Source organism: Peromyscus eremicus, chromosome 6, assembly GCF_949786415.1.
Source record: "Peromyscus eremicus chromosome 6, PerEre_H2_v1, whole genome shotgun sequence".
In the NCBI taxonomy this organism is placed as follows: domain Eukaryota; kingdom Metazoa; phylum Chordata; class Mammalia; order Rodentia; family Cricetidae; genus Peromyscus; species Peromyscus eremicus.
In genome coordinates this window covers 63,968,455-63,994,297 of record NC_081421.1, presented here as the reverse complement: position 1 = coordinate 63,994,297, position 25,843 = coordinate 63,968,455, and the positions used below count along the sequence as shown (strand labels likewise).

The 25,843-nt window shown below is 47.9% G+C and overlaps 1 protein-coding gene across 3 annotated transcripts in view; it reads right to left on the bottom strand.

Moving 5' to 3' along the window:
* The window catches only part of Adar (adenosine deaminase RNA specific), a 39,082-nt gene extending 14,975 nt beyond the window's left edge, over positions 1-24,107 (bottom strand). For 2 of the 3 annotated variants that reach the window (XM_059265689.1, XM_059265690.1), the window contains exons 1-2: positions 5,224-5,313; positions 445-1,858 (exon numbers count right to left, since the gene is read on the bottom strand). In XM_059265689.1, coding sequence (XP_059121672.1) covers positions 445-1,858; positions 5,224-5,251 — 1,442 coding nt within the window. In that variant the 5' untranslated portion in view covers positions 5,252-5,313. Of the gene's footprint in view, positions 1-444; positions 1,859-5,223; positions 5,314-24,015 lie in introns of those variants that run through there. The other variant, XM_059265691.1, reaches the window with a different exon arrangement.
* Between the last annotated feature and the right edge of the window lie 1,736 nt (positions 24,108-25,843).

Below are 25,843 nucleotides of genomic sequence, written 5' to 3'. Positions count from 1 at the left end.
ACCCGCTCCCACTCTCCTCTGCTCAGCCTGCCCCGCCCACCCGCTCCCACACTCCTCTGCATGCCCCGCCCACCCGCTCCTACACTCCTCTGCTCAGTCTGCCCTGCCACTCTCCTCTTGGGAGCTTCAGTTTGGCAGTGATGGGGACAGAAGTAGTCTGTGTTACCTCTGGCCCAGGAAGGTAGATATGGGTGCACAAGAGCTAGTCACCTCTAAGGAAGTTCACTTCAGCCAAGAGAGTCAGTCTCGGCTACCTTGAGGTCTATCCTCTCTGATTAGCATTTAGAGAAAGGACCAATCAAGGGTGATTTAGCCAAAAGGTGGGAAAGAGAGAGAGAAGGCAAAGACAGAAGCCACAAGGCCACCACTTCCAAGTGAGCTGAGACAGTGCAGGAGCCAGAGCGCCCGACTCACACTAGGCACGCGTCCTGGGTGGTCTCTTACCGAGGCTCATGGGACGGTCCACTCTGCTCTATGAGGTTGAAATCACAGGTCTGACTAGTGAACTGAGCATACTCTAACAGCCCGCTGACAGGGTTCTTCAGCTGGCACTCGGTCAGCTTCTTGTAGGGTGAACACCGTGGCAAGACAGGGCTGTAGAAGGAGGGCATCTCCATGATGGCTCGGAACTCACCCGGTGCCGTGCGGATACTATTCAAGTTATCTGGGATGTCATCTGTGGCCCACTGGCCATTTTCAGAGTCAACATAGCCTGCTCTAGAGGGGCCATTGTGATAAGCGTGTGGTCGCAGTCTCATGGGTCCTGGCCTGGCCTCATACCTGCTTTCATACCTCATCACAGGCTCCTGCCCGTTCTCTACTTTTTTGGGGGTTGCCATGCTGCTTGAGGCACCTGAAGGGGGTGAGTGGCAGGTGGGGAATGAGGTGCTTCTGGTGGCCTCTGGGACAGCTGCTGGAGCACTGTGTGGACTTCTCTTGATCTGCAGCCGCTCACGCTTCTTGTCTGTCAAGTACCAGATGGGAGGCGTGGCCCCTTGTCGGTAGACATCGCCTTGCCTTTCCAAGTCCATTAGCACTGCATTCACATCTCGGGCCTTGGTGAGGCCAATGTTCTTAGCCAGGTTCAGGGCAGAGGAGTTGGACACATTGAACAGGTAGTCACAGATTTTCTCCTTGATCTCCGCCATGTCGAGAGGCTCAGGAGGGCCTTCTCCGTCAGAGGCAGGGTCTCCGTCTTTACTGTCCAGACCAGGCTCTTCCTGAGGGACTTCCTGGCCACAACTGTCTGGATTCACAGCTCTAGGGGGCTGAGCCTGATGTGAGGGTGCAAGGCTCCACAAAGGAGGAGTCCCTACTCCTCTATGCAGCTTCCCCTTCCTTTGCAGGGAGTACAATATACGATTGACCTCCTTCTTTGGGACCCTGAGCTCTCTGGCTAGGATGTGGGCGCTGGTGGCCTTCCCCTCACCAAGCTCCTCCAGGCGACCTAGGATTTTCTGCTCTGGACTCGGACTAATGCTCAGATCCTGGAAGTGTGAGCAAAGCCTGTCAGAGCCTCTCCATGGCAGACTCCTGCTCTGTCGGGGAGGAGGTGGGAGTCCTATGTGGAAGCCCTGACTTCTGAGAGTCACACTCGTGGGGAAACCCCAGGTTTCCAGTGGCTTGCCTTGGGAAGGTGGCCCCGGGAACCTTGGCCAGTGTCCTGGGAGGAACGGCGGCAGTGACTGGGACTGGTGTGCAATCAGGGGCGCTTCTGGGAGCCGCCCTTTGAGGAAGTCTATCTGCTGGAGCTGGAAACTCCTGGGGAAAGCCTCAGACCCACGTGGCTGCGGAGGTCTCCACTTGCTCTGCTCATAGCTGGGGTCCAAGTAGGAGCGTGTCTGGTGAGGGAACACCCCTGCAGAAGTAACATGGAGGACAGAGCTTGAGTTAGAGCTGTACATGAGCCGGACATCCCTCCAGTTTCTGCCTGGGATTCCTAGCAGGCAGGGTAGCTGACTGAGTTGTGGCCTATGCCCTCACTAGGGTAACTTTAGTTCACTGGCTTCTGCTTGTGAGCTTATCAGGGACACAGAGGAGGAGACAGTACAAGACACATGATGTCTTTCTTATGGAGGCCTCTCAGCGAGGCCTCCAGCAACTTAACACTTTCCCTTGCAACAGGAGTTTAAGGGGATGGGGGAAAAACTTTCTACTCACCCCCAAAATTATCCTTCTAAAACTAGAAACACATAGCCAAAAAGATGGTTCCGTGGGTAAGGGCACTTGCCACGGGACCTGGTGACCTGAGTTTGATACTGAAGATCTGAGTGGAGGAAGAGAAGTGAGCTTCCTCTCATCACCGTGTATGCAGGATGGCATGTGCACCATCACTCCAACAAACAAACAAACAAACAAACAAACAAACAAACAACTGTGACCTTGAAACACAAGCACATGGGATCTCAGAAAGAAACAATCAAACACATCCCTGAAAGTGGGGAGGAAAATGGGACTCGGAGTGCGTGAGATCAGCCATCTGAGCCGGGCTCTCCACCACACAACACAGCCCCTTTAGTCTCTAAAACCCTGTCATGGGGATGATATGACAAGCGGAATTGAAGCCTGGATGACACTGAGGTGTTCCCCTTCTCCCTCCTCGAGGAGGAGCGTAACAGCAGGAGCCATCTCCACGGGGTAACGGCGTCCTAGAAGAGGGCGGACAGCTCTGAAGAGCATGGACTGAAGTGAAGTCTGCACACCCAAGACCACCCGGCTCCTCTGTATGCACTTCTACCCCACAGGCTGGGGAAAGGGTGTTGTGCTGCACAATGGGTGGCCCAATCACACAGCTCAGTAACGGAGACTACGTGATTTCTGATTGGCTCTTTAAGTGAATTCGGGGAAAAGACATTTTCATTTCAGAGAGGTTAAAGTCAGTGTCTAGGTAAATACCTTTTTTTAGACTTATTTATTTTATGTGTGTGGATGTCTTATTTATTTATTTATTTATTTATCTTATTGATTTATGTCTGTGTACCACATGTTGCCTGGTGCCCAAGAAGGCCAAAGATCTCCAGAGCTGGAGTTACAGATGGTTGTGGCCCAACAGCAGCCACTGTTTTTAACTGCTGAGCCGTCTCTGTAGCCCCTAAATACAGTCTTGATTTAAATGGCTATTTTCAGACAAAATCCGGCAAATATGAGTGCCTAGTTACAAAATAGCTGAATAAGTTGAAATATACTCACACTACGGAACATTACAGTTTGTAAACATATATACATATATGTTGGATTCCCCCCACCCCCTTTTAAAGAGACAGGGTTTCTCTGTGTAGCCCTGGCTGACCTGGAACTTACTTTGTAGACCAGGCTGGCCTCGAACTCACAGAGATCCGCCCACGTCTGCTGGGATTAAAGGCCTGGCTACATTTGTATTCTGACCACAGAAAATTTGAGTATATGTTAAAAGTGTAAATGGCAGAGTACATGTATGTTACGGTCTCTTCTATTAAGAAAAAGGGAAAATCCACAAGAGTGAGTGTGTGTGCGCGCACACGCTAGTATGAACAAAGATGAAAAGAAACAGTAATGAATTTACTGAGTTATTTTTGGAAGGTAGGACTAAAGAAGGAATTCTTTAGTCTGTCTTACCCCTAAAAGCCCTTTAAAAACTAATTCCCAGTTGAGAACGGCTGCAGACAGTCACTTAATGAGACTGAGTATTTCTCAAAGTCACTGTGTGTGTGTGCGTGTGTATGTATATACATACATATGTGTATATATATATATACACAGAAAGATACACATACATAGACACACATATATACATATATAAAAATGCTTTTCCTTCAAGTCAGATGTCCTCTGTGTTATTAGGGAAGGGCTTTTGAAAATACAACATTTAAAATACAACATTAAGGGCTGAGGAGATGACTTGGTTGGTAAGCATTTGCTGCAGAGTCCTAAGGACTGGAGTCTGAATCTCCAGAACCCACAAAAAGGCCTAATGTGTGGTATGAGCATCACTAATTGCAGGACTCCTGAGTGTACAGGGGACCTAGAGAAAAATTCCTCGACGCTTGAGGGCCAACACTGGAAACGAGAGCCTGTCTCAGACAAGGTGAAGGTGAGGACCCAACCCCGAGGCTGTCCTCTGACCTCCAGACACGAGTCCATGTATGCGTGCACATCCACAAAATTAAAAGCTGGCCTTTTGGGTAGGTTTCTTGAGACAATGTCTCACTCTGTAGACCAGGCTGGCCTCAAACTCATGGAGATCCACCTGCCTCTGCCTCCTAAGTGAGAGGATTAAAGGCATGTGCCACCATGCCCTGAAAAATTAAGTTTTAAAAGTACACACAGACAGACAGACACACACACTTTAGAACTATAGCTCAGTGGTAGAGCACTTGCCTAGCAAGTGTGAGGCCATGGTTCATCCCAAATAGCTTCTTAAAATTGAAGGTATAAACCTGGGTGGGGCGTGCCAGCCAACCCAGCACTAGAGGAAAGAGTCTGGATGGCTCAGGGCAGCCAAGGTAACAACGCATACAAACTGTCTCAAAAAAAAAAAAAAAAACCAACCAACCAACCAACCAACCAAACAAACAAACCCACCACCATCACCCAGTCAAGATACAGAACATTCCTACTTCCACCAATGTTTTCTCCTTCCCCTGTGCATTCAACCGTGCCCACTTCCCGCCGCCCTCAGCGCCAAGCATCAGTTTTCCATGCCCACTGCTGGCCAGTGTCACACTCAGTGCCGCACACAGCACGAGCCCTCTGAATCCGGATCCTTCTGTTTAGAACACTGCAGCTGGGACTCACGGACTGCAGCTCAGGACAGCATTTCTCTCTTTAATGCTAAACAGAATCCCACTGCTGCTTACCCCATAAGCTGTGGAAAGACACCCTAACCCTAACCATGTAGGTTATCTGCAGGCTAATTAAATTCCCCAGGAAGTTGAAAGAGAGCAAGGGGGAAGGGCCTTGAGGTAAGAAAAGTTGCTCAAGTTGGGCTACAGCAGTTCAGCGAGGCGCCAGCGGCCGTAGCAGAAATGGAAGGGGTGTCTAGTCTGCCTTGGCCTGGGTCCTCAGGGTCGGGCTCAGACCCCGGTCCATCTTCTCCCATGCCTCCTTCCTCCTATTGCTCAAAGCTCCAACAACTAACTCAATACAGATGCCCAGAAGGGCAGATCGGCTTGACGAGGGAGTACAGGACACGCGCAACGCACACTCCACAAGCCGGAGGCGGGGGTACAGACCCGGCGGGCTTACCTGCGGGTCCCCTGAGCCCCTGAGACATAGCGCCGGCCAGGCCCGCACCTGGGCCGCAAGATGGCTCCCCAGAGTTAGCTTTCGTTTCCTGGGAAGGCTCCCCGCCCGGGCCAGGAGGCGGGGTTTGCTCTCGGCAGCCAAGCCGCAGCATCCCGCCCACCCCAAGGGCTGGACCTCCCCACCCACCGCTTCCTAGCCGCTCCGCCTCCGACAGCCATGCACTATTCATATTGCCAGCTGAGAGCTGGGGTGCAATTTATGTCGCCGACAAGTTTATTTTTGTTCACGGTATTGAAAGCTTCACTTGGGCACTCAACAGCGTCCCCTCTGCCCGGTGAGGAAGTTCCTCTTCCGTGTTTAATTCCCCATTACTTGAGAGATTTACAAGTCTGTCCCTCCCCCAGATTTACAAGTCTGTCCCTGACTGTGGATGCCCTGTCCCCAAGAGCTCATCCACCCTGTCGGCTGCCTGCCGCAAACTTCATACCTTCTTGCGGATAAAATTCCTTCCTTTGCTGACCTTTGTGTATTCTGTTACTTGGCCTAGAATGTTCCTCCTTTTCCTTGTTTTTGTTTTTTTTGAGACAGGGTCTCATTCTGTAACCCAGGCTGGTCTGGGACTCAGTATGCAGTGCAGGCTGGCCTCTAACTCACCATAATCCTCCTGTGTCTGCCTCCTGAGTGCAGGGGATTATAGGTATGCACCACTGGGCCTGGCTTTCTAGCAGGCACTTTTACTAGTACTTTCTGTGAAGCTGTTTTTTTTTTTTTTTTCCCTGTTCTAAAATATAATTAATTAGTAAAATAATGACTATGCATTCTGGGAAGCTTCACACCTAGGCAAGGCCAACATTCGAGGAAGAAGTTAAAAGAATGTGCATCCAATCACAGTTTATAGTGGTCTCTTATTGCCAATCTGCCAGTCACACTGAACATGTCATCACATCATTTGTGCAGGACACCAATTTTGTTGGGGGGAAGGGAAGCAAGAGCTATCCTCAGTTCATTACAACTTTGGAGGAATCCCACCCACAGCCGACAGTTTAGTGAACACGTCAAGGGAAGCAGACATCGCCTTCGGGGCCAAGACACACTTTCCTGTATATTGTGTTGTGTTCATCACAGATAGTGGGTAGTAAGGATGGCCTTCAGGACAACACGGTCACAGGAGTGGGACAATCCCAAGGGGAATTTGAGGATGGGGAGGAGGGCTACCGTGAGCTGTTTCACACCAGAGACAATTGTAACAAAGTCCTCAGATCTGCGATCTCTCTCTTATTACCTGGCACATTGTTTGATGAATTCATCCACTTTGTTTGGGGAAATTCTCCTTGTCTTGCGAATGATGTTCTGCAGCTCTGTGAAGCTGTTTTTCAAAATCTGCCTCACAGACTGTGTCCCAGGGAGGTCTTCCCTGATTCCAGGTACTGGGGTGGCAGATTTTACTTGTCAGCAAGTGGGCACTTGGAGCTGCCAAGACACTTTCACAGTCCTGGGCACCTGGTGTGTGCTAGTGTTCAGCACCCAGCACGTGGTGTAAGTGGGAGCCCCAGAATGCAGCAGTCTGGCCAAGATGGACGGCTCACATGTCACTCCCAATCATGGCCTTCCTGTTGGTATAGCTGCCTTCAGTGCTCTCTGGGGCTCGCTTGTGAGCAGGGCTGTTTAGACTCTATCCCCTGGCCAGTGAGCCCGGACGGTGGGTGAATGAATAACAGTGCACTCACATCAGTAAAACAGTGTGCAAAACAGTTCACAAGAGGGAAGAGTGCACTCACATCAGTAAAACAGTGTGCAAAACAGTTCACAGGAGGGAAAAGTGCACTCACATCAGTAAAACAGTGTGCAAAACAGTTCACAGGAGGGAAGAGTGCACTCACATCAGTAAAACAGTGTGCGAAACAGTTCACAGGAGGGAAGAGTGCACTCACATCAGTAAAACAGTGTGCGAAACAGTTCACAGGAGGGAAGAGTGCACTCACATCAGTAAAACAGTGTGCGAAACAGTTCACAGGAGGGGAGAGTGCACTCACATCAGTAAAACAGTGTGCGAAACAGTTCACAGGAGGGAATAAAAATAACAATGAACACATGAAGAAAGCTCAGTCTGGTGCCATCAGGGAACCTCAGTAAAGGATGTCACAGTGAGGTTCTGTCCACTCACCAGTTAGGCACCATTAACTAGTACAGAGGACCAGGTAGGAGCAGCCCCCAGTCACTGAGGAAGTCACTACTTAGGAAAACATACCTATGACTTAGCCATCCCATTCCTCTAGCAGGATAACCTCCAAGACACTGGAAACAACCCAAGGGTCTATCAAACAAAGATAAGCAAATGTAGCAACATCAGAACATTCTGCAGCAACAGAGGGGAAAACTACAGCCACATGCAGTGGATGGGAAGCAATACAGTAACACGGAGAGAAGACATGTAGAGTCCCAAGCCAGGCCACACCAAGCTGTATCATGTACTGCATAGAGGAAGGTGCTCTGAATGGAAAGAATATTCTGGGTGCTATAGTCCAGTTTTCACCTGGGTAGTGGCTACATATGTTTGCTAACTGATTGTTATGCACTGGTGATTTACTCATGTTCACATATATATGCACGTGTATGTGTGTGCATGCTCTATTCCACAACTTTAAAAGGTAAGGAAACAGAGAGAACTGCCTCTCCCTGCAGGAATTCTAGCCCACCTCCCCAGGTCCTCTGCACCATTCCCATAACCTGCATGGTGCCCTACCTCTGCTTTCTTGCCTTCCTGGGAAGTAATCACGAAGAATCCGGAAGCGCTTTCATGGGGACTCCCGTGCAGGCAGCTGTCCTAGTCCTTCTGGCCTCTGTGAACCAAACACAGAAGAGCCCTCAGGAGAACTTTCTCTCCTACAAGATCATTTTATGCCTTGGAAGAACTGTTGCTGTCACAGTCTCATCAACTGAGTACCCGCCACAGTCTTTGTCAGAAACCTGTCTCCTCTCCCAGACTGGTGACAACTCTCACTGTACTTACCTCTGAGGGTACTCTTTAGTCACCACCTAAATACTTCACAGTTATGTCTAAAATAAGGAATCACAAAACAAAACAACCCCTCAGCTTCACTGTGGCCAGGCCCCAGTTCCACATGCGCCTTCAGGAGCTACCACAGGTTTAGCTCCCAGTGCCCACGAGCCTTGCTTTAACTACAGTTACTGTTATCTGGGTGAGCTGTACATTTTGTGTAACCTCACTTTGTGGAGAGAGGCATGTTTACAACAGTTTTTGACTCTAATTTTCCGGAACCAGACTTCAGCACACAGACAGCTGTCTACAGCAGGTAGATCATTTGCTCCTACAGTACAGTAGAGTCTGCTCGCCTTCAGTGCTGGCTCCTAGAGCCACTGAGAGAGAAATGCGCTGCTTGGATGGAATGCTACATGAACAACTAGCAATGTTTTATCAGAGAAGTAGTGACGCACCGAGTTACTAAGTACTAAAAGCATCAGTATTATTAAAAGATTTTAATGATTTTAAATTCCGTGTGTTTGTGCTCGGGGAAAGGGGGGTGGATACATGCCTATGAGTACAGGTGCCTTAGGAAGTCAGAGGTCTCAGATCCTCCTGAAGCTGGAGTTACAGGCAGTTGTGAACTATCTGATTTGGTTGCTGGAAACTGAAGCCAGGTCCTCTGCAAGAGCAGCATGTGCAATTAACAGTTGGGCATCTCTCTAGCCCCAAGGGCATTATTATTTTTTTTTTTTAAGAGAACATGCATATAAATACACTCAAGTTCTTATCCTCACTTTTTTTCAATGCTGGAGATTGAACCCAGTGGCCTTCTCTATACTAAGGCAAGCCATATCCCCACCCTATATCCTAGCTCTTAAGAAACATAATCTATGGAGCTCTAGGCATAAATTTATTAGTCTCTGTTCTGGGTCGTCCCCCCCCCCCCAATGTTCTCTCCCCTGTCCCTGGATCTAACTGTGTATCTCTGGCTGTCCAGGAACTTGCTATAGCTAGTTCTCTGAGTTCTGGGATATAGGTGTGTACCACCATGCCCAATCTCTTCAATATTTATCATTAGGCTTTTCTTTCTACCAAAGTAGCTATTATCCCTGCAATATTTATTTTTAAAACTCACAGACCTTCTCCAGCAATCTAACTTGCTCAGATCATCTGGGGAGCTTTCAGGAGACAGAAGAATGAGGGATCAGCCAGTTATATTGACCCTGAGAGATATTCTGTGGATGCCAACAACCAGAACCAGCTTTTGGTTTTGTTTTTTTGACACAGGGTCTCATACAGTCCAGACTCACCTTGAACTCCATATACAGCTGAGGCTAACTCTGAGCCTTATCATCCTGCCTCTAGCTTCCAACTGCTGGAAGTACAGATGGGTGCCACCAAGCCACCCCCCAAAAAACAGAGGTCTCCAGAAGAAGGGACATGCTTTTATTACTGAGGCAGAGTTCTCCAGTAAATGAAAGGAAAAAATGTCTGTGCCAACCATTGTTAGCAATTACACAATAAAGTTATAGAATTAATAACAATGCTAAAACAATTGTAAAAACAATGGCTTATAGTTCTGTGTAGAACATTCTACATGCATATCATTGCACATTTAGCTTCAGGAGCAGCTCACAAAATGACCATACACCTTGTGCCTCTACGTATTAAATCCTTCTGTTACTCAAGCTGCCTGTCCTATGCAAGCTCAGTACTGTGAGTAGCACTTGACCAGCAGAGAGACTCAGCTACTGGCCCACATCTGGGTTCCAAGGATTCTCACACTGTCCTTTCCTTCCTCTTCTCCCCATCCCAGCCTGTGAGCTCTGCCCAGTCCTAGCTCCTGCAGAGCAGTGGCCCCATCTCCATTTGTAGGAAGTGGAGGGAAAAAGTGCTGGCTCCTAGGCAGCAACAGCAGACTGGGCCCCGAGTGCTACAGTGTTTCTTGGGAAGCAGGTGGATTTCACTAACAGCCGACTCACAGGAAGCCAATTTGCCAAATGGCCAATTCATCAAATAGCCAATTTATGAAACAACCAATACATGGGATTTACTTTTTTCTCCTTGCTGCTTCTTCTTCTTCTTCTTCTTCTTCTTCTTCTTCTTCTTCTTCTTCTTCTTCTTCTTCTTCTTCTTCTTCTTTCTTCTCTTTCTTTCTTTTTTTGTTTGTTTTTGTTTTTCAAGACAGGAGTAAGTAATTACTCTTAGATTTTTTTGTTTGTTTGTTTTGAGACAAGGTTTCTCTGTGTAGTTTTGGTGCCTGTCCTGGATCTCACTCTGTAGACCAGGCTGGCCTGGAACTCACAGAGATCTGCCTGGCTCTGCCTCCCAAGTGCTGGGATTAAAGACGTGCGCCACCACCACCCGGCCTTTCTCCTTGTTCTTAATTGAGCAGTTTTTATTCCATCTTCCTAATAGAATCTAAAGGCAATGTACGCTGCTGTCTCCTGCTGTCCTAGAGCAGACACTGAGAAGGAACCTCCAAGGACAAGGGGCCAGCTGAGTGCCACTGTAGCTGTCTACGGTCTTCCAGTCTTCCCTGAAGAGGGAGTTTATAAGGCTCTGCCCATTTCTAACTTCTCTTTTCTTTTTTCTTTCTTTGAAATAGGATTCCACCATGTAGCTCAAGACCCTCCTGTCCAGCATCCTAAGTGCTGGGATTACAGATGTGTACCACCAACGCCAGGCTTCCTGTCCAGCATCCTAAGTGCTGGGATTACAGGTGTGTCCCACCAATGCCAGGCTTCCTGTCCAGCATCCTAAGTGCTGGGATTACAGGTGTGTCCCACCAATGCCAGGCTTCCTGTCCAGCATCCTAAGTGCTGGGATTACAGGTGTGTCCCACCAACGCCAGGCTTCCTAACTTGGTTTTCAATGTCATTCTTTCACTATTGACAAGTTCACAGATCTCTCCACCTATATGCAGAGGAGAAGGTCCTGTGATGTCAGAAGAGAGCAATTTGAGATGCTGACATTAAAGAATACAATGATGTAGTCCCAAGCCAAGCAGTGGCCACCAGGAGCAAGCAAGGCCAGGCACATCCCACTCCAGAGGCAGCTCAGGCCAGCTCACACCTCCACTGGAGTGCAGTGACACCAAACAGCCCCCAGAGCTGTGAGAGAAGCATCTGTATTGCTGAGTCACCTGTCTTCAGGATCTGTTATGCAGTTGGGGACCAAAGGCCTCACTGGGAAAGCACACACACTCAGTTTTCCAACCAACACTTTAAACAACTGCTAAGGTCTGGGTAAAGTGTCAACACCACCTGTAATACCAGCACTCAGAGGGCAGAGACAGGACACTCTCTAAACAGATAGAGCCAACTGATTAGGGCCAGCCCTGGCTACAGAGTAAGCTCTGTCAAACACACACACACACACACACACACACACACACACACACACACACACACACCCCAAACACAAATACTTAATGCTGCTTTGGAGACTCCATGGATAACTTCACAATCTAATTTTGATTCTAGGAAACTACCCTGGCTTCCTCCAAAGTGTTCTGAAATCTGATTAGGTTACTGCTGCCTTTAGGAGGTTACCACCATTAATCTTAGGATAAAGGTTCAGGTCCAAAACAAGGTCTGCCACATTATCTACTTTTGGCTTGGTCCACCCTCCATCTTGTTTGCCCAACAGTCAAATCACACTTTTGCAGGCTTGAAAGAGTCCATCCCCCAGTTTTCTGTTAGTTCTTTTCCAACACGAGAGGATAGGGGGCAGATAAAGTTTATAGTGCCCATACCCAGGGCCTTCTTTTTCTACTAGCTGTATTTACACATTTACATTAGTCAAGTCTGCTTGTCTGTGCAGACACAGCACAGAGCCTTGCAGATACAAAGTATTCGGCAAAATATTCATCCAGGGAATATTTTATTGTGATCAAGTCAAGAGCAGTAGCGAGCACGGTGGCACACGTCTCCCAACAACCTGGAGGCTTCGGAAGGCTAACCTGGGATAAATAGTGAGACTCTGTTTCAAAAGACAAATTAAAATGGCCAGGTATGGGGTTGGGGATTTAGCTCAGTGGTAGAGCACTTGCCTAGCAAGCGCAAGGCCCTGAGTTCGGTCCTCAGCTCCAAAAAAATTAAAAAAAAAAAAAAAAAAAAGCCAGGTATGATGACTCAGGCCTTTAAACCCAGCATTCAAGACGCAGAGGCAGGCAGATCTGTGAGTTCAAAGCCAGCCTGGTCTACAGAGTGAGTTCCAGTCCAGCCAGGGCTACACAAAGAGACCCTGTACAGAGGTGGGGAAGGAGGAGAGGGGGTAGGAGAGGAGGAGGGGCTGAAGCGATAGCTCAGCAGTTAAGAGCACGGGTTGCTCTTTCCGAGGACCTGAGTTCAGATCCCAGCCCTCTTTTGGCCTCCATGGGTGCCAGGCACCCCACATGGTACAGATATACACATGCAGACAAAACACCCATACACACAGAATGAAACTTAAAAAAAAAAAAAAAAAGGACAATCAAGGAACTATCTTCTGAAGTTAAATTGATAAGCCCAACTGCTTTGCAAAGCAATTAGACATTGTACAAAGTCTTAGGTGAGTGTCTAATTTCAGCTAATGATGACTATAAGGTGACTGTATTACTAAGAATCAACTAAACAATGTAATCAATGATATAACTGATAACCAACCTGGAAAGCTGGTCATGCAGGCCTATATACTCTAGAATTAGATCTGTGAAAATGGCTTATGATGGTAAATTTTGCTTTGTTTTGTTTTTTAACCACAATAGAAAATGTGTGTGTGTGTTACAGAACTTATTCTTTTTTAGTGTGTACATGGATATGAGTGTTCGTGTGTGTGTGTGTGTGTGTGTGTGTGTAGTGCACATATGAACAAGTGCATCTATGTGTGTGTGAAGGCCACAAACAACCTTAGAAACAAAGCCCATGTTCTTTGAGAGAGGGTCTTTCGTTGGCCTGAAGCTTACCAATTAAGTGGGGCTGGCTGGTCGCCATGCCACAGGGACCTTCCTGTCTCCACCTCCCCAGTACTGGGATCACAAGTGCCTGGCACTGTACAGGCATGGTTTTGTTTGTTTTAAACTTGGGTTGTGAGGATCAAACTAAGGTTCTTCGCAAGCATTTTATTTACTGAACCACCCCCTCCTCAGTCCCTAGAACTGTTTATTTTGAGACAGGATCTCACTCTGTAGACCAGGCTGGCTTGGATCATAGAGATCCACCTGCTTCTGCCTCCCAAGTGCTGGGATTAAAGCACCACCACACCTGGCCTTAGGACTGCAGGGCCCCTTAGAACTGGAACCAGCCAAACGCCCTTCAAGCGCTGAACAAACACCTCAGTGCTATTCCACCACACTGAAGAGCGCTCACGTGGTGAAACGCCCGTCATCAAGTGTACAGACCTCAATTTGGGTCCCGGCACTCCCATGAAAAGCTGGACTCAGCAGTGTGCAGATGTGATCCCAGTACTGCCGAGGGAGGGATGGGGATCCCTGGATCTTACTGGCCAGATGAAGAGGCGAGCTCCGGGAATCTTCTCTCAGAAAACAAGATGGAGAGAGATGGAGGAAGACACTAGGTATCCAACTCCGGTCTCCACATGCACTCACACGCATACATGAATACATGTACAACCACACACATACAAAGCACACAGTGTAAACTGGGTGTCTTGGGAAGATGTCTATAATCCCACCACCTGGGAGGTAGACAGGAGAGTCAGGTGTTCAAGATCACCCTCAGCTACGTAACAAATTCAAGGTCAGCCTGGGATATGTCAGACTGTCTCAAAAAAACAACAACAACAACAACAACAAAAAAACCACCCAACAACAAAAACACAAAACACGGTTAAGTACATACTGTATAATTCCATACATGAAACTTCAGAATGAATCTGTGGGGAAGGACTTGAGAACAGCAGTTGTACTCAGGAGCAGTAGTGACTAGAAACGGGCACCAGCGATTTCCTATAGAAATGTTGTATTTCAGCCGGGCGGTGGTGGCGCACTCGGGAGGCAGAGCCAGGAGGATCTCTGTGAGTTCGAGGCCAGCCTGGGCTACCAAGTGAGTTCCAGGAAAAGGCGCAAAGCTACACAGAGAAACCCTGTCTTGAAAAACCAAAAAAAAAAAAAAAAAAAAAAAAAGAAAAAAGAAAAAAGAAAAAAAAAATGTTGTATTTCCTGATTTAGCTACTAATTAAATGGGAATATTTTCTGTTAAGCTCCATGATGAGTCACATAGAATCTGTGCACACAAACACATAGATCACCCCAGAAAGTGTTTTAGGAACACATGAGGAGCAGGAAAGGACAGAGGCTGAACCCACCATCTTGCTTACACACGGAAAGGCTGTGCACTGAGAGTGCCTAGTTAAGCACCATAAACAGAATTTCCTGTAGCAACTCTGACACGCTGAGAACACTAAAATAATGAACTGTATGAATGACCCTGGACTTTCAATACATGCATCACTGCCTAAAAGGAACGCAAGGTTGCTCCACTATGTGCTGACACCGTAGCCTGGCAGAGTAGCTGGGAAAAGCTTTGTGCCCTTGGACTGCTGGCGGATGTCTTTCTGTGTGCTCTCAATATGTGTTGCTACCATTGGTTAATAAAGAAGCTGCTATGGCCTATGGCAAGGCAGAATAGAGCCAGGTGGGGAATCCAAGAGAGATACAGGGGAAGAAAGGCGGGGTGAGAGGAGACGCCGTGAGCCGCTGCCAGGAGAAGAAAGAGAGAATAGGTAATGCCATGAAGACATGTGGCAAAACATAGATGAATCGGAATGGGTTGAGGTAAGTTGTAAGAGCTAGTTAGTAAGGAGTCTGAGCCATAGGCCAAAGAGTTTGTAATTAATATTAAGTGTCTGAGTGATTATTTTATAAACTGCTGTGGGCCAGGTGGGACACAGGAAAACTTCCGGCTACACTGGACAGTGTGGTTGGATACTCCCAGAGTATGGAACTGCACCGGGCTGTCCTAGGAAAAGACCAAACTGTGAAGTATGTTCCTACTGATGTGTATGCTCTGTGCATGCATAAAGAAGTTATGCCAGACCAGCATAAACCGGGAGCACCTGTACTAAAGGGCAATTTCACAGTATAGCAGTAACAGCATAGTTAAAATAAAGCACAGACCTTCAGTTAAAATTCTTTATGAGCTATTTATTCTATTCGTGTGTATGTGTGTGTGTGTGTGTGTGTGTGTGTGACAGACAGACAGACAGGCAGACACACACAGACACACAGACACACACACAGAAGAGGACATTGGATGCCCCGAAGCCAGAGTGGTAGGTGGCTGCCACCCAACATGCACGCTGTTGCATGAACTCCCATCCTCTGCAAGAGCAGTCCGTGCTCTAAGTCACTGAACCCTTCTCCAGACCTTAGCTAGTTAATATTTTTATTTAAAATATTACACAAGGGGCTGGAGAGTTAGCTCAACCCTTGAGAGCATGGACTGCTCTTCCCAAGGACCCAGGTTCAATCCCCAGTGTCCATGTGGTAGCTCACAACCATCTGTAACTCTAGATCCAGAGGGATCCAACACCCTCTTCTGGTCTCCATGGGCACCAGGCATGCATGTGATGTACAGATATGTGCAGGCAAAATACCCATACACATTCATTTTTATTTATTATTTATTTATTTTTGGTTTTGGTTTTTTGAAACAGGGTTTCTCTCTGTAGTCCTGGCTGTCCTGGAACTCACTCTGTAGACCAGACTGGCCTCCAACTCACAGAGATCTGCCTGCCTCTGTCCCCCAAGTGCTGGGATTAAAGGCGTGTGCCACCACTGTCTGGCCATCACATTTCTTTTTAAAAGCTGAAATAAAACAGAAAATTGCTTTTTTAAAATTATGTAAGTCTAGAATACAGAACAAAGGAGGTAGGGGGACATATTTAAGCTTACAGAGGAAAAGTCCCAAAGGATAAAATCTGCTTCAGAAGAATGAAGAGTGTTTCATTTTCTGGTGCTGGGATGGAAGTTATGCCTCACACACACTAGGCCGGCGCTCCGCTGAGCTGCACCCACAACCCCAAACAGAGTCTGTATGGTTAACTCCACAGCCTAGACTAGATAGACAATACTCTGGAACAAAGTCCACAGTAAATTAGTTGGGTTTTTTTTTTGTTTTTTTTTTTTTTTTTGGAGACAGGGTTTCTCGGTGTAGCTTTGCCCCTTTCCTGGAACTCACTTTGTAGACCAGGTTGGCCTCGAACTCACAGAGATCTGCCTGCCTCTGCCTCCCAAGTGCTGGGATTAAAGGCGTGTGCCACCACTGCTCGGCCTTTTTTTTGCTTTTATAACAAATATACTCATGCTTTTAGAACAATGATTCTCAACCTCCTTAATGCTTCAACCCTTTAATTCAGTTCCTCGTGTTGTGGTCACCCCCACCCATAAAATGATTCCATTGCTGCTTAATAACTGTAATTGTGCTACTGTTATGAATCACAATGTAAACACTTTGGAGATCGAGGTTTGTAAGGGGGTCGCGGCCCACAGGTTGAGCTGCTGCTTTAGATCACCTGGGCAACTTACTTTTGCACAGTCAAGAGAGGAAGTCAGGCGCAAAATCACTTAAGCACAACAAACAGGAAATACCTACTAAGGACTTTGAATATAAAAGAGGTAGTTAGCAGGACATGGGGAAAAGTTCACTTAATCATAAATAAAATGTAAATTAAGATCAGATATTTTAAAAAGCTGGCCTTAATTTTTCCCACTTTTAGTGTAAATACTTCATTCTGCAGGGCAGGGAGAAAGCCACACAGGGCATGCTTCAACACTGGAAGGCAGTGAGCATCCCAAACATCTGAGAGTCAAATGCTGAGGTGGAGGCCTTTTAAGCTCTGATGTGGTCCACAGGTATAAAATTCTACACCGTGAAACTGCTTCACACACAAAACTAAAAACTATTGTATGATACTGCACCAGGCTGTGTATGTGTATGTGAAAACATAATGCCGTTCTGTTTACTCTCTGGCCCATCTTCTAAGGCATCTCATTGTGCATATGCAAATATCCCCTAAACCTACCACACGCACACAAACCCAATATCCAAACCACTTCTGGTCCCAAGAATCTTGTGTAAGGGCCACTCACTCCCTGCTTATTTTTTGGAAGCATATCAGGCCATGGCCCTGCGGCACAGACCTGCAGCCGGCGGGCCGCGGTCCTGCAGCACAGACCTGCAGCCGGCAGGTTGTGGCCCTGCAGCACAGACCTGCAGCCGGCACAGGCTGCGGTCCTGCGGCACAGACCTGCAGCCGGCACAGGCCGTGGCCCTGCGGCACAGACCTGCAGCTGGCACAGACCTGTGGCACAGGCCGCGGCCCTGCGGCACAGACCTGCAGCCGGCAGGGACTGGAGTTCAGACCCCTGGGGCCAGGTCAGGGTTAACAGTAATCCTCTTTCTTTGAGAGTTTATTTGTAGGCGAAGCACCCCGCCCCTTTCTCTTTTTCAGTGCTGAGAATGAGCTTAGGGCCTCCCTCATGCTAAGCTATGTACCACTGAGCTATGACCCTAAGCCCACCTCACCCCAGCTTTCCTTGTTTTATTTAAATATTAGGGTCTTGCCAGGTTACCCAGGCAGGCCTTGAACACAGTCTGAGTAGCTAGGGTTACAGCACTACACAACCAGCTCAGGCTGAGACCAACTGACTGTTTCTATTATTAAAAGGAAAAGGCATTTTTTTTTCCCGTTGTGCTGTTCTTGGGGGAGGTGGTTGGTGGTCGAGCACACAAAGCTAGGAAGATGGATGCCATCTATCGAGGCCTAAGGGTATGGGAGTTAGATGCTTGAGCAGGACCCCAGGGAAGCTTGACTTGTCTTGCACGGGGCTCTGACACACACCCCAGAAGGGTGGCTCTGCCCTGGAGAGGGCAGTGGTGTAGCTAAGGCCCCTTGATGGTGGCTGTATAAAAGGTTAGATGCGATCCACCTGCACAGCTTAGCTAGGTGAAGAGAAGCCTTCAAGGATGACATCTACACTAGAGAGTGTAAAATCCTGGGTGTGGGGGCAGGCACACAGGCTGCCACTGGAAGCTGTTTCTGAAGGGTGACATGAACTAGATAAAACCTTTGTTTTACCGGTTTTTTTTTTTAAATGAATATGAGTATCTTGCCTGCTCATATGTATGTGCATTGTGAGCATGCAGTGCCTGCAGAGGCCAGAAGGGGGCATCAGATCCCCTGGAACTGGAATTACAGAGGGTTGTGAGCCGCCCTGTGAGTGCAAGGAACTGAACCCCAGCCTCTTCGGGAAGATCAGCAGCACTCTGAACTGATGACCCATCTCTCCAGCCCCCAGTTTATAATTTTTCTGATGGAGATCTTTCCTCTTCTTTTCTTTGAAGGCCTTTTCCTGGGTATTTTGGTATTTAAAGAGACGAGACACTTTCAAGTTCACAACATTGATCTCAAAACCCAGTCTGAAAATTTAATCCAGTTTAAGAATGAGTTGGTACGGGTTATTATTATTATTTTTTTTAATTAAAGGGCTGTAGCTGTGCCTGACACATTATAGGCGTTGGAGGAAATATTTAAACTAAATATCACAAGGGGAAAAACCACCTCAAAATAGAAACAAAACCTTAACACACCCTATCAAAGTACACAAGGAGCCAGGTGAGGTAATGTAACCCGAGGTTCCAGTTAACTTGAAAGGCTGAGGCAGGAGAATTACTTGAGTTTGATGCTAGCCTGGGCAACATGGAAAGACAGACTCTTTCTCAAACAAATCAGTAAGTCCTGAAAGGCTCTCTCGCAGGGTGGAACTCCCAGCTGGATTCTCCGAAAGCCTGACCTCTACAGGGACAAACGGGTCAGAGGTCCCACCTTCCTGAGATGTCCGGTAAAATAGTTCCAGCCCTTTATGGTACGACTCTCCATCCTGCACACTGGCTCCTCATCAGCACCACAGCAGGACTCTCTTCATCAACGTTTCCTGAGTTCCTGCTCTATGCCAACTGCCCTCGCCCAAAGACAACAAGAAGCTCCTTTCCTCGTGGCTCTCACCACGCTGACACATTACTAAGACTAGAGAAAACAAGTACAAATGCAAGGCAGGATGGCGTTAAGCCTACAAGGAGAACAGCGCTAAGAAGGAGAACTGCAAGGCATGTGCACTCTTCTTCCCGGGCAGGCAGTGCGGTACGCAGACAGCTCCTGAGCAGAAGTTAGCATGGCCATGGTGGTGCACCTGTAATCCCGGCACTCAGAAGACTGAGACAGGAGGACCTTTGTAAATTCCGGGCCAGCCAGGTCTACGCTGAATTCCAGGTTAGCCTGTGCTGTGCTTTAAGACCCTGTCTCAAAATACGAAAACCAACCAACAAACCCAGAAATACAACCTACTGTGTTCTAGCTTCACTTCTGTGGCTGTGATAAAATACCTTGACATAAAGCCCCTTAGGGGAGGTTTATTGGTTTAAAATTCCAGATCCCAGTCCATCATTCTGGGGAAGGCAGGGCAGTACTTTCAAACAGCTAGTCATATCGCATCCACGGTCAAGAGCACAGAGAAAGAGATGCACACACCCTTACCTGCTAATCCTGATTTACTCAGTTCAAGAGCCCCTGCCTCAGGAATGGTGCTGCCCCCAGTAGGCTGGGTCTTCCCACATCAACAAGTCGAATTAAGACAGTCTCCCTCAGACACATCCATAGGCCGACCCAATGTAGACAGCCCCTCATTGAGACTCTCCTCCCAGTTGACTCTAGGTTGTGTTATGTTGACAATTAACTATTTTTGTTTTTTTTTGTTTTTTTTTACTCTTTTACTCTTTGGGGGGGCCTGCCACCCATCTTCCAAATAAATCACACATAGAGACTTATTCTTCCTTATAAATGCCAGGCCTTAGCTTGGCTTGTTTCTTGCCAGCTTTTCTTAAATTATCCCATCTACCTTTTGCCTCTGGACTTTTTCCTTTTTCCTTTTTTTTCTTCTGTATATTTTATGTTCACTCTTACTTACTCCATGGCTGGCTGGGTGGCTGGGTGGCTGGCCCCTAGCATCCTCTCCTTCTTCTCTTGCTCCTTCTTATTTTTCTCCCAGATTTCTCCTTCTATTTATTCTCTCTGTCTGCCAGTCCCACCTATCCTTTTCCTGCCTCGCTATTGGCCAGTCAGCTCTTTATTAGACCAATCAGGTGTTTTAGACAGGCACAGTAACACAGCTTCACAGAGTTAAACAAATTCAACAGAAAAGAATGCAACACATCTTTGTATCATTAAACAAATAGTCCACAGCATAAACAAATGTAACACATCTTTAATATTCTACAACAAACTATCACACTTAAATACAAAGGATTAGCCAAAGGAAGCAGTCAGGAAGGTCAAGCCAAATGGCAGATGTGAAATCATGGACTGGATGAGTTGCTGTCACTGAAAAACATTGTATTGAAAAACAAACAAAACCAGGTATATTCCTTCCCGGTCAAAGGCTCTTGTAGTTATGGAGAAGCAGTGTGCATCTCTATCCCAGGAGAGGGCCTGTGATGCAGACCTGTCCAGCCACGGAATCCCACTCCCCTATGGGATTCCCCGCTCCTGTCCACGGTGATTAGCTCACCATGTTAGAAGATGGCCAGCCATAAAATCATGACTTAGGGCAGTCAGTGGTCTCAGCTTCTTCAGTGTGTAGAAAAACACCGAATAAACTAAAAAGGTCAGGAGAAAGACCGGGCCCAGAGTGTCCTTATGACATCATTTCAGCCCCAAGATCCAGCCATACCTGAAGCTCACCTTTGGACTTCCAGCAATCAAGGAGGGAAATGCTTTTACTTACGTAGCTTACACTGGGTTCCTGAAATTTGCAACTAGGTTAATATGTCCTCTTTCAGGGAGAGAACTTTATTTTCTGTGCAAGGAAGGGTACAGACAGACAGAAGAAGAGCTGTCAGGTCTCCTCAATGTCTAATAAAGCTAGTGAAAAGGCAGGTTTTAGGCATTTGGGAAAGTACAGAAAAATCATTGAGCTCCTTGGGCCCAGGAACGAAGGGCCATGTGCCTAGACCAGAGCCTAAAACGGATGAGTTATATAAACCCAATCGCCTACTGTACAGACCTCTAAAGACAGAAGTGGCAGACAAGAGCTGCTTTAAATCATCAAGAAGCTGGGCCTGGCAGCATAGGCCTGTGATCCCAGCTACTCAGGAGGGCTAAAGCAAGAGGTTGTGAGTTCAAGGCCAGCAGGAGCAAATTAGAGAGCCCTTCTCAGAATAAAAAATAAAGAAGCAAGGGATACAGGACAGTGATAGAGTGTGCGCTTGTCTAGCATGTATGAGCATCCGGGCTCGATCCCCAGTACCACAAATAATGAATTAATATAAAACATCGAGAGTAGTTTGAAGCTAGTTCCATTCCCACATTAATGGTCATCTGTCTTAGGGTTACAACCGCTGTGATGAAGCACCATGACCAAAAGCTACTTGGGGAGGAAAGGGTTCATTTGGCTCTCACTTCCACATTACAGTTCATCATTGAGGGAAGTCAAGGCAGGAACTCAGGCAGGAACCTGGAGGCAGGAGCTGATGTAGAAGCCATGGAGGAGTGCTGCTTACTGGCTTGCTCCTCATGGCTTGCTCAACCTTCTTCCTTATAGAACCCAGGACCACCAGCCCAGGGGTGACACCACCCACGATGGGCGGGGCCCTCCCCCATCCATCATTGATTAAGAAAATGCCCTGCAGGCCTGCCTACAGCCTGATCCTATGGAGGTGTTTTCTCAGTCCAGGCTCCTTCCTCTCAGATGACTCTAGCTTGTGTGAAGTTGACCAGGCATCGGTCACAGATCTTTGCTAAACACTTAAGTTTTAGAGAAACTTGATATTGAACTCTTTATCCTGATGCCAGACAATCATCTGATGGTGCTTTCGAGAAAGCGTAAAAGCTGACAAGCAGCTGTGCCCATTAAGGTCACATCCAGCAGATGCCACGGCAAAACAAATTGCTGGAGCTCAAGGGATCACCGCAAAAGCCCCAAAGCTCAGATTCCGCCGTTTGCATACTTCAAAACTCTAATCAGTTTGTCACGGATAATAATGCCAACCTTGGTCTAAACGAGAGCTCCAAGTCTAAGTCTATGAATCAGTAAGATGCTTGTGTGGCAGTGTGCTGGAGTATAAAAATAGCAGCTTAAGGATAAGTAGGCACCAGGTCTCCTGCTGGCGAGAGGAACAGTGCCTCTGCCCCCCCCCCCACTTCTTCTTCTTCTTTCTACAAGCAATCACCAAATACCTGCCGTCTGCCCAGTATTCCAGTGCTGTATGTATGCCCAAGGCCAGGAGGCTTCCTCTCCACCCCCAACAAAAAAAAGTCAAATCTCAGTTTACATCTGGACAATTTACTGGGTAGGATGTAAAATAAAAGAGGATGTATTAATGCAACAACTAGATGTTGTTGCAACTCCCAGGAAACGATACCCACCCACCCCGCAGGTCCACACCTCCCTTCCCTGACCACGTCACCTTCACACTGCCAGGACCCTAGTCGCTGAGAACGACTAAGACCCAAACCACATAACCTGATGGCTTGGCTTCAAGCTCTAGCTCTGCAACAGCATTAGGATCCTTGCCAAGATTTACCTTCTGCCATCTGTAAAATGGGAACAGTACTTACTGCACTAGGCTGATTGGCTGGACTAAATACATTAGTGTATTTGAAGCCCCCCGACACAGTATCAGGAGCAAATGCTCAAAAAAGAGAACGTGTAATTAGCACAACAAATCAAAGTCCTAATCTCTTTTCAGCTCTAGAATTTTGTGCTGTCTACAGTAGGGAAACAATGCAGGATAGCAAATATCCAAAACAGCTCAAAGCTCTCCAGCCCCTGAAGCTACAGCACCAGAGAGAAGTCAGCAGCGGCCGTGCCAGCCCCTAATCATTAGCTAGACACTTTAAATTCTGACATCGGGTCAAGAGAAGCATAGCTATCTTCATTTTGTAGATAAGGCCAAGGACGAGACTGGAGAGGGAGGTTAAATGACTCAATGTCACACTGCTGAGAAGCAGTGGACCTGATTCTACCGTTCGTGCCCGCCTCAGTGTCTTCCTCTGCCTCCCATAATACTGCAAGCACTCAACTGTAAATAACATTGATGTTTTCCCGGATCTTTAAAACGATGGGAACAAGACCTCTTTCCTAGAGAAATAAGTTGGCATCGTCATTCAACTGCCCACAATTTGACGCTCCTGCGTTCTCCGCCGCTAATGACCTCCTCCAGCAACCTGTCCTCCCTCTCCAGCAGCCAGCCTTGGAGGCCTCGGTGTGCCGGTGTTCGCCCGCCGCCGCTCAGACACAGCCCCCTCGGCTGATGGCACGCTCGCACTCTCCCCCTACGCCTTCAAAAGCCCACCGCAAGTTTCCCGGACCCTGATACCCACGCCGAACCCCTCGGGCCGGCTTACCCTCCGGCAGGGCCCAAGAATCAAGCCAAACAGACGAAGGAAAGGCAGGTGACGCAACAAGGCCTCCTGCTTCAGGGCCAGCCCCAGGCTGCGCGCCACGACCGCGACCCCCGCGTGGGATCCCACGGTGGGCACCTCCGCGCCCCCGGACTAGCCAAGCCAGGGCGCCGGGCAGGCTCCCGAGGCCAGGCGCCGGCGCCCCGCATCCGCGGGGAAGGATAGGCTCGGCGGGAGGGCCTCGGGTACCCAGCGGCTCCCGCCCCGCAGCAGCGCCCGAGCATCCGCGCAGTCCCGCCGCACCCTCCGCCTCCACCACTGCGCCTCCTTCCATGGCGCCGCAGGCTGCGGAGGCGGCGGCGGCGGCGGCGGCGGCGGCCTGCGGGAGGCGAGCGGCCTCTTACCCGCGCGCGACTCCTCCGACGCTGCCCACTCGTGAGCCTGCCGTTGCGCCGGACCTTCCCGGCGGGTCCCAACGCGCAGTCCTCCACCTTCAGTCAGGAATCAATGGCTGGGGCGCAGATTGGTGACATCACTGGCGCGCCGGCGTGGGAGGGAGGCCCATGTGATGCATCCCTCTTTTGTTTGAGCCCTGGGAAAATGAGGGTGTTTGTGGCTCCGTCCGCCTTAATAGCTCACCATCTGAGGAGGGCATTTTTGTGTGCATGGTGGGAACCAGGTACTTGGTGTCAGGATACTGCGGTTTGGCTCAGGGCCTCGATTCTACTCCCCGGTCCCCCTTAATGGGGTTTGGTTGGAAGACCCGAGAATATGTATAGATACAGCCTTGGAGACCACAGAACTGGTTGTCAGTGTGCTATAACCAGTAGACTTTGCATGATTTGTTTAAATTAAATTAGTGCAGGAAAGAGCAACATAATGAGATCTAGAGAGATGACTCAGGGGCTAAGAGCACCAGCAGCTCTTCCAGGGGGACTCCCTGTTAGATTCCCAGCACCTGCCTGGGGGCTCACAACCATCTGTAACTCCAGTTCCAGGGAAATCGTATGCGCCCTCTCCTGGCCTCCACTGGCACTGCACACGTGTGGTACACAGACGTACTACATGCAAAAACACCCATACTCATCAAATAAACCAACATAACGAACACATCTTCAAGTTGACACCCACCAGGAAAAACATACTTCCAATGAACCTTTCGTCACTTTGTAAGTGGTCCCAGTCTTCTACTGTTGCCGTCCCCTCAGTAATAACTCCCGTCTTGAATTTGCATTTACACAGCTACAACATAATTTATTTTCACATGTTATCACTAAGCAACACATTTTTATTAGTTGTGTGTCTATTTCCTGGGGCTTTTATTTTCACAAACCTGTTAAGTGTCACCTCTCATAAGTTGCATATTGCACATTTTCACTGTTAGAGAACAGTTTATTATGTATTTATTATCTATGTATCCCTTCTCTAACTATTTAAACACAATGTTCAGTCTTCTATTTCCAAATGTGACTATGATCACTGTCTTCTGGTGCCATTGTATAAAAACTTCTTGGGTATTTTTATCTAGATGTAAGACTGATGGGTCTTTGGTATGTTAATGGTCCATTTTGTAGCTTAAGTAATTTTTATAGAAAGTATTTATACCATGTTGTATAGTGATTTCTTCCTCTTGTTAAGACTCAGGGACTAAGCCTGGTGTGGTGACGTGCACCTTTAACCCCAGCACTTGAGACAGAAGCAGGCAGATCTCTGAGTTCAAGTCCAACCTGGTCTACAAAGTGAGTTCCAGGATGGCCAGGGCTATGCAGAGAAATACTGCATCCAAAAGAAAAAAGAAAGAAAGAAAAGAAAAGACTCAGGGAATTAACGAAACTTGTTTTTTTGTTTTTTTTGTTTTGTCTTTTCGAGACAGGGTTTCTCTGTGTAGCTTTGCACCTTTTCCTGGAACTCACTTGGTAGCCCAGGCTGGCCTCGAACTCACAGAGATCTGCCTGGCTCTGTCTCCCGAGTGCTGGGATTAAAGGCGTGCGCCACCACCGCCTGGCTAAAGCAGCGGTGCGTGGACAATTAATCTTTCTTTCTTTCTTTCTTTCTTTTTTTTTTTTTTTGAGCTAAGGATCGAACCCAGGGCCTTGCACTTGCTAGGCAAGTGCTCTACCACTGAGCTAAATCCCCAACCCCCAACAAAACTTGTAAAGCTCAGGAGGCTCCTGAAACTTACAAGATTTACAACCCCCCCCCCATTACATAACCAGTAACATTGCTGGGAGA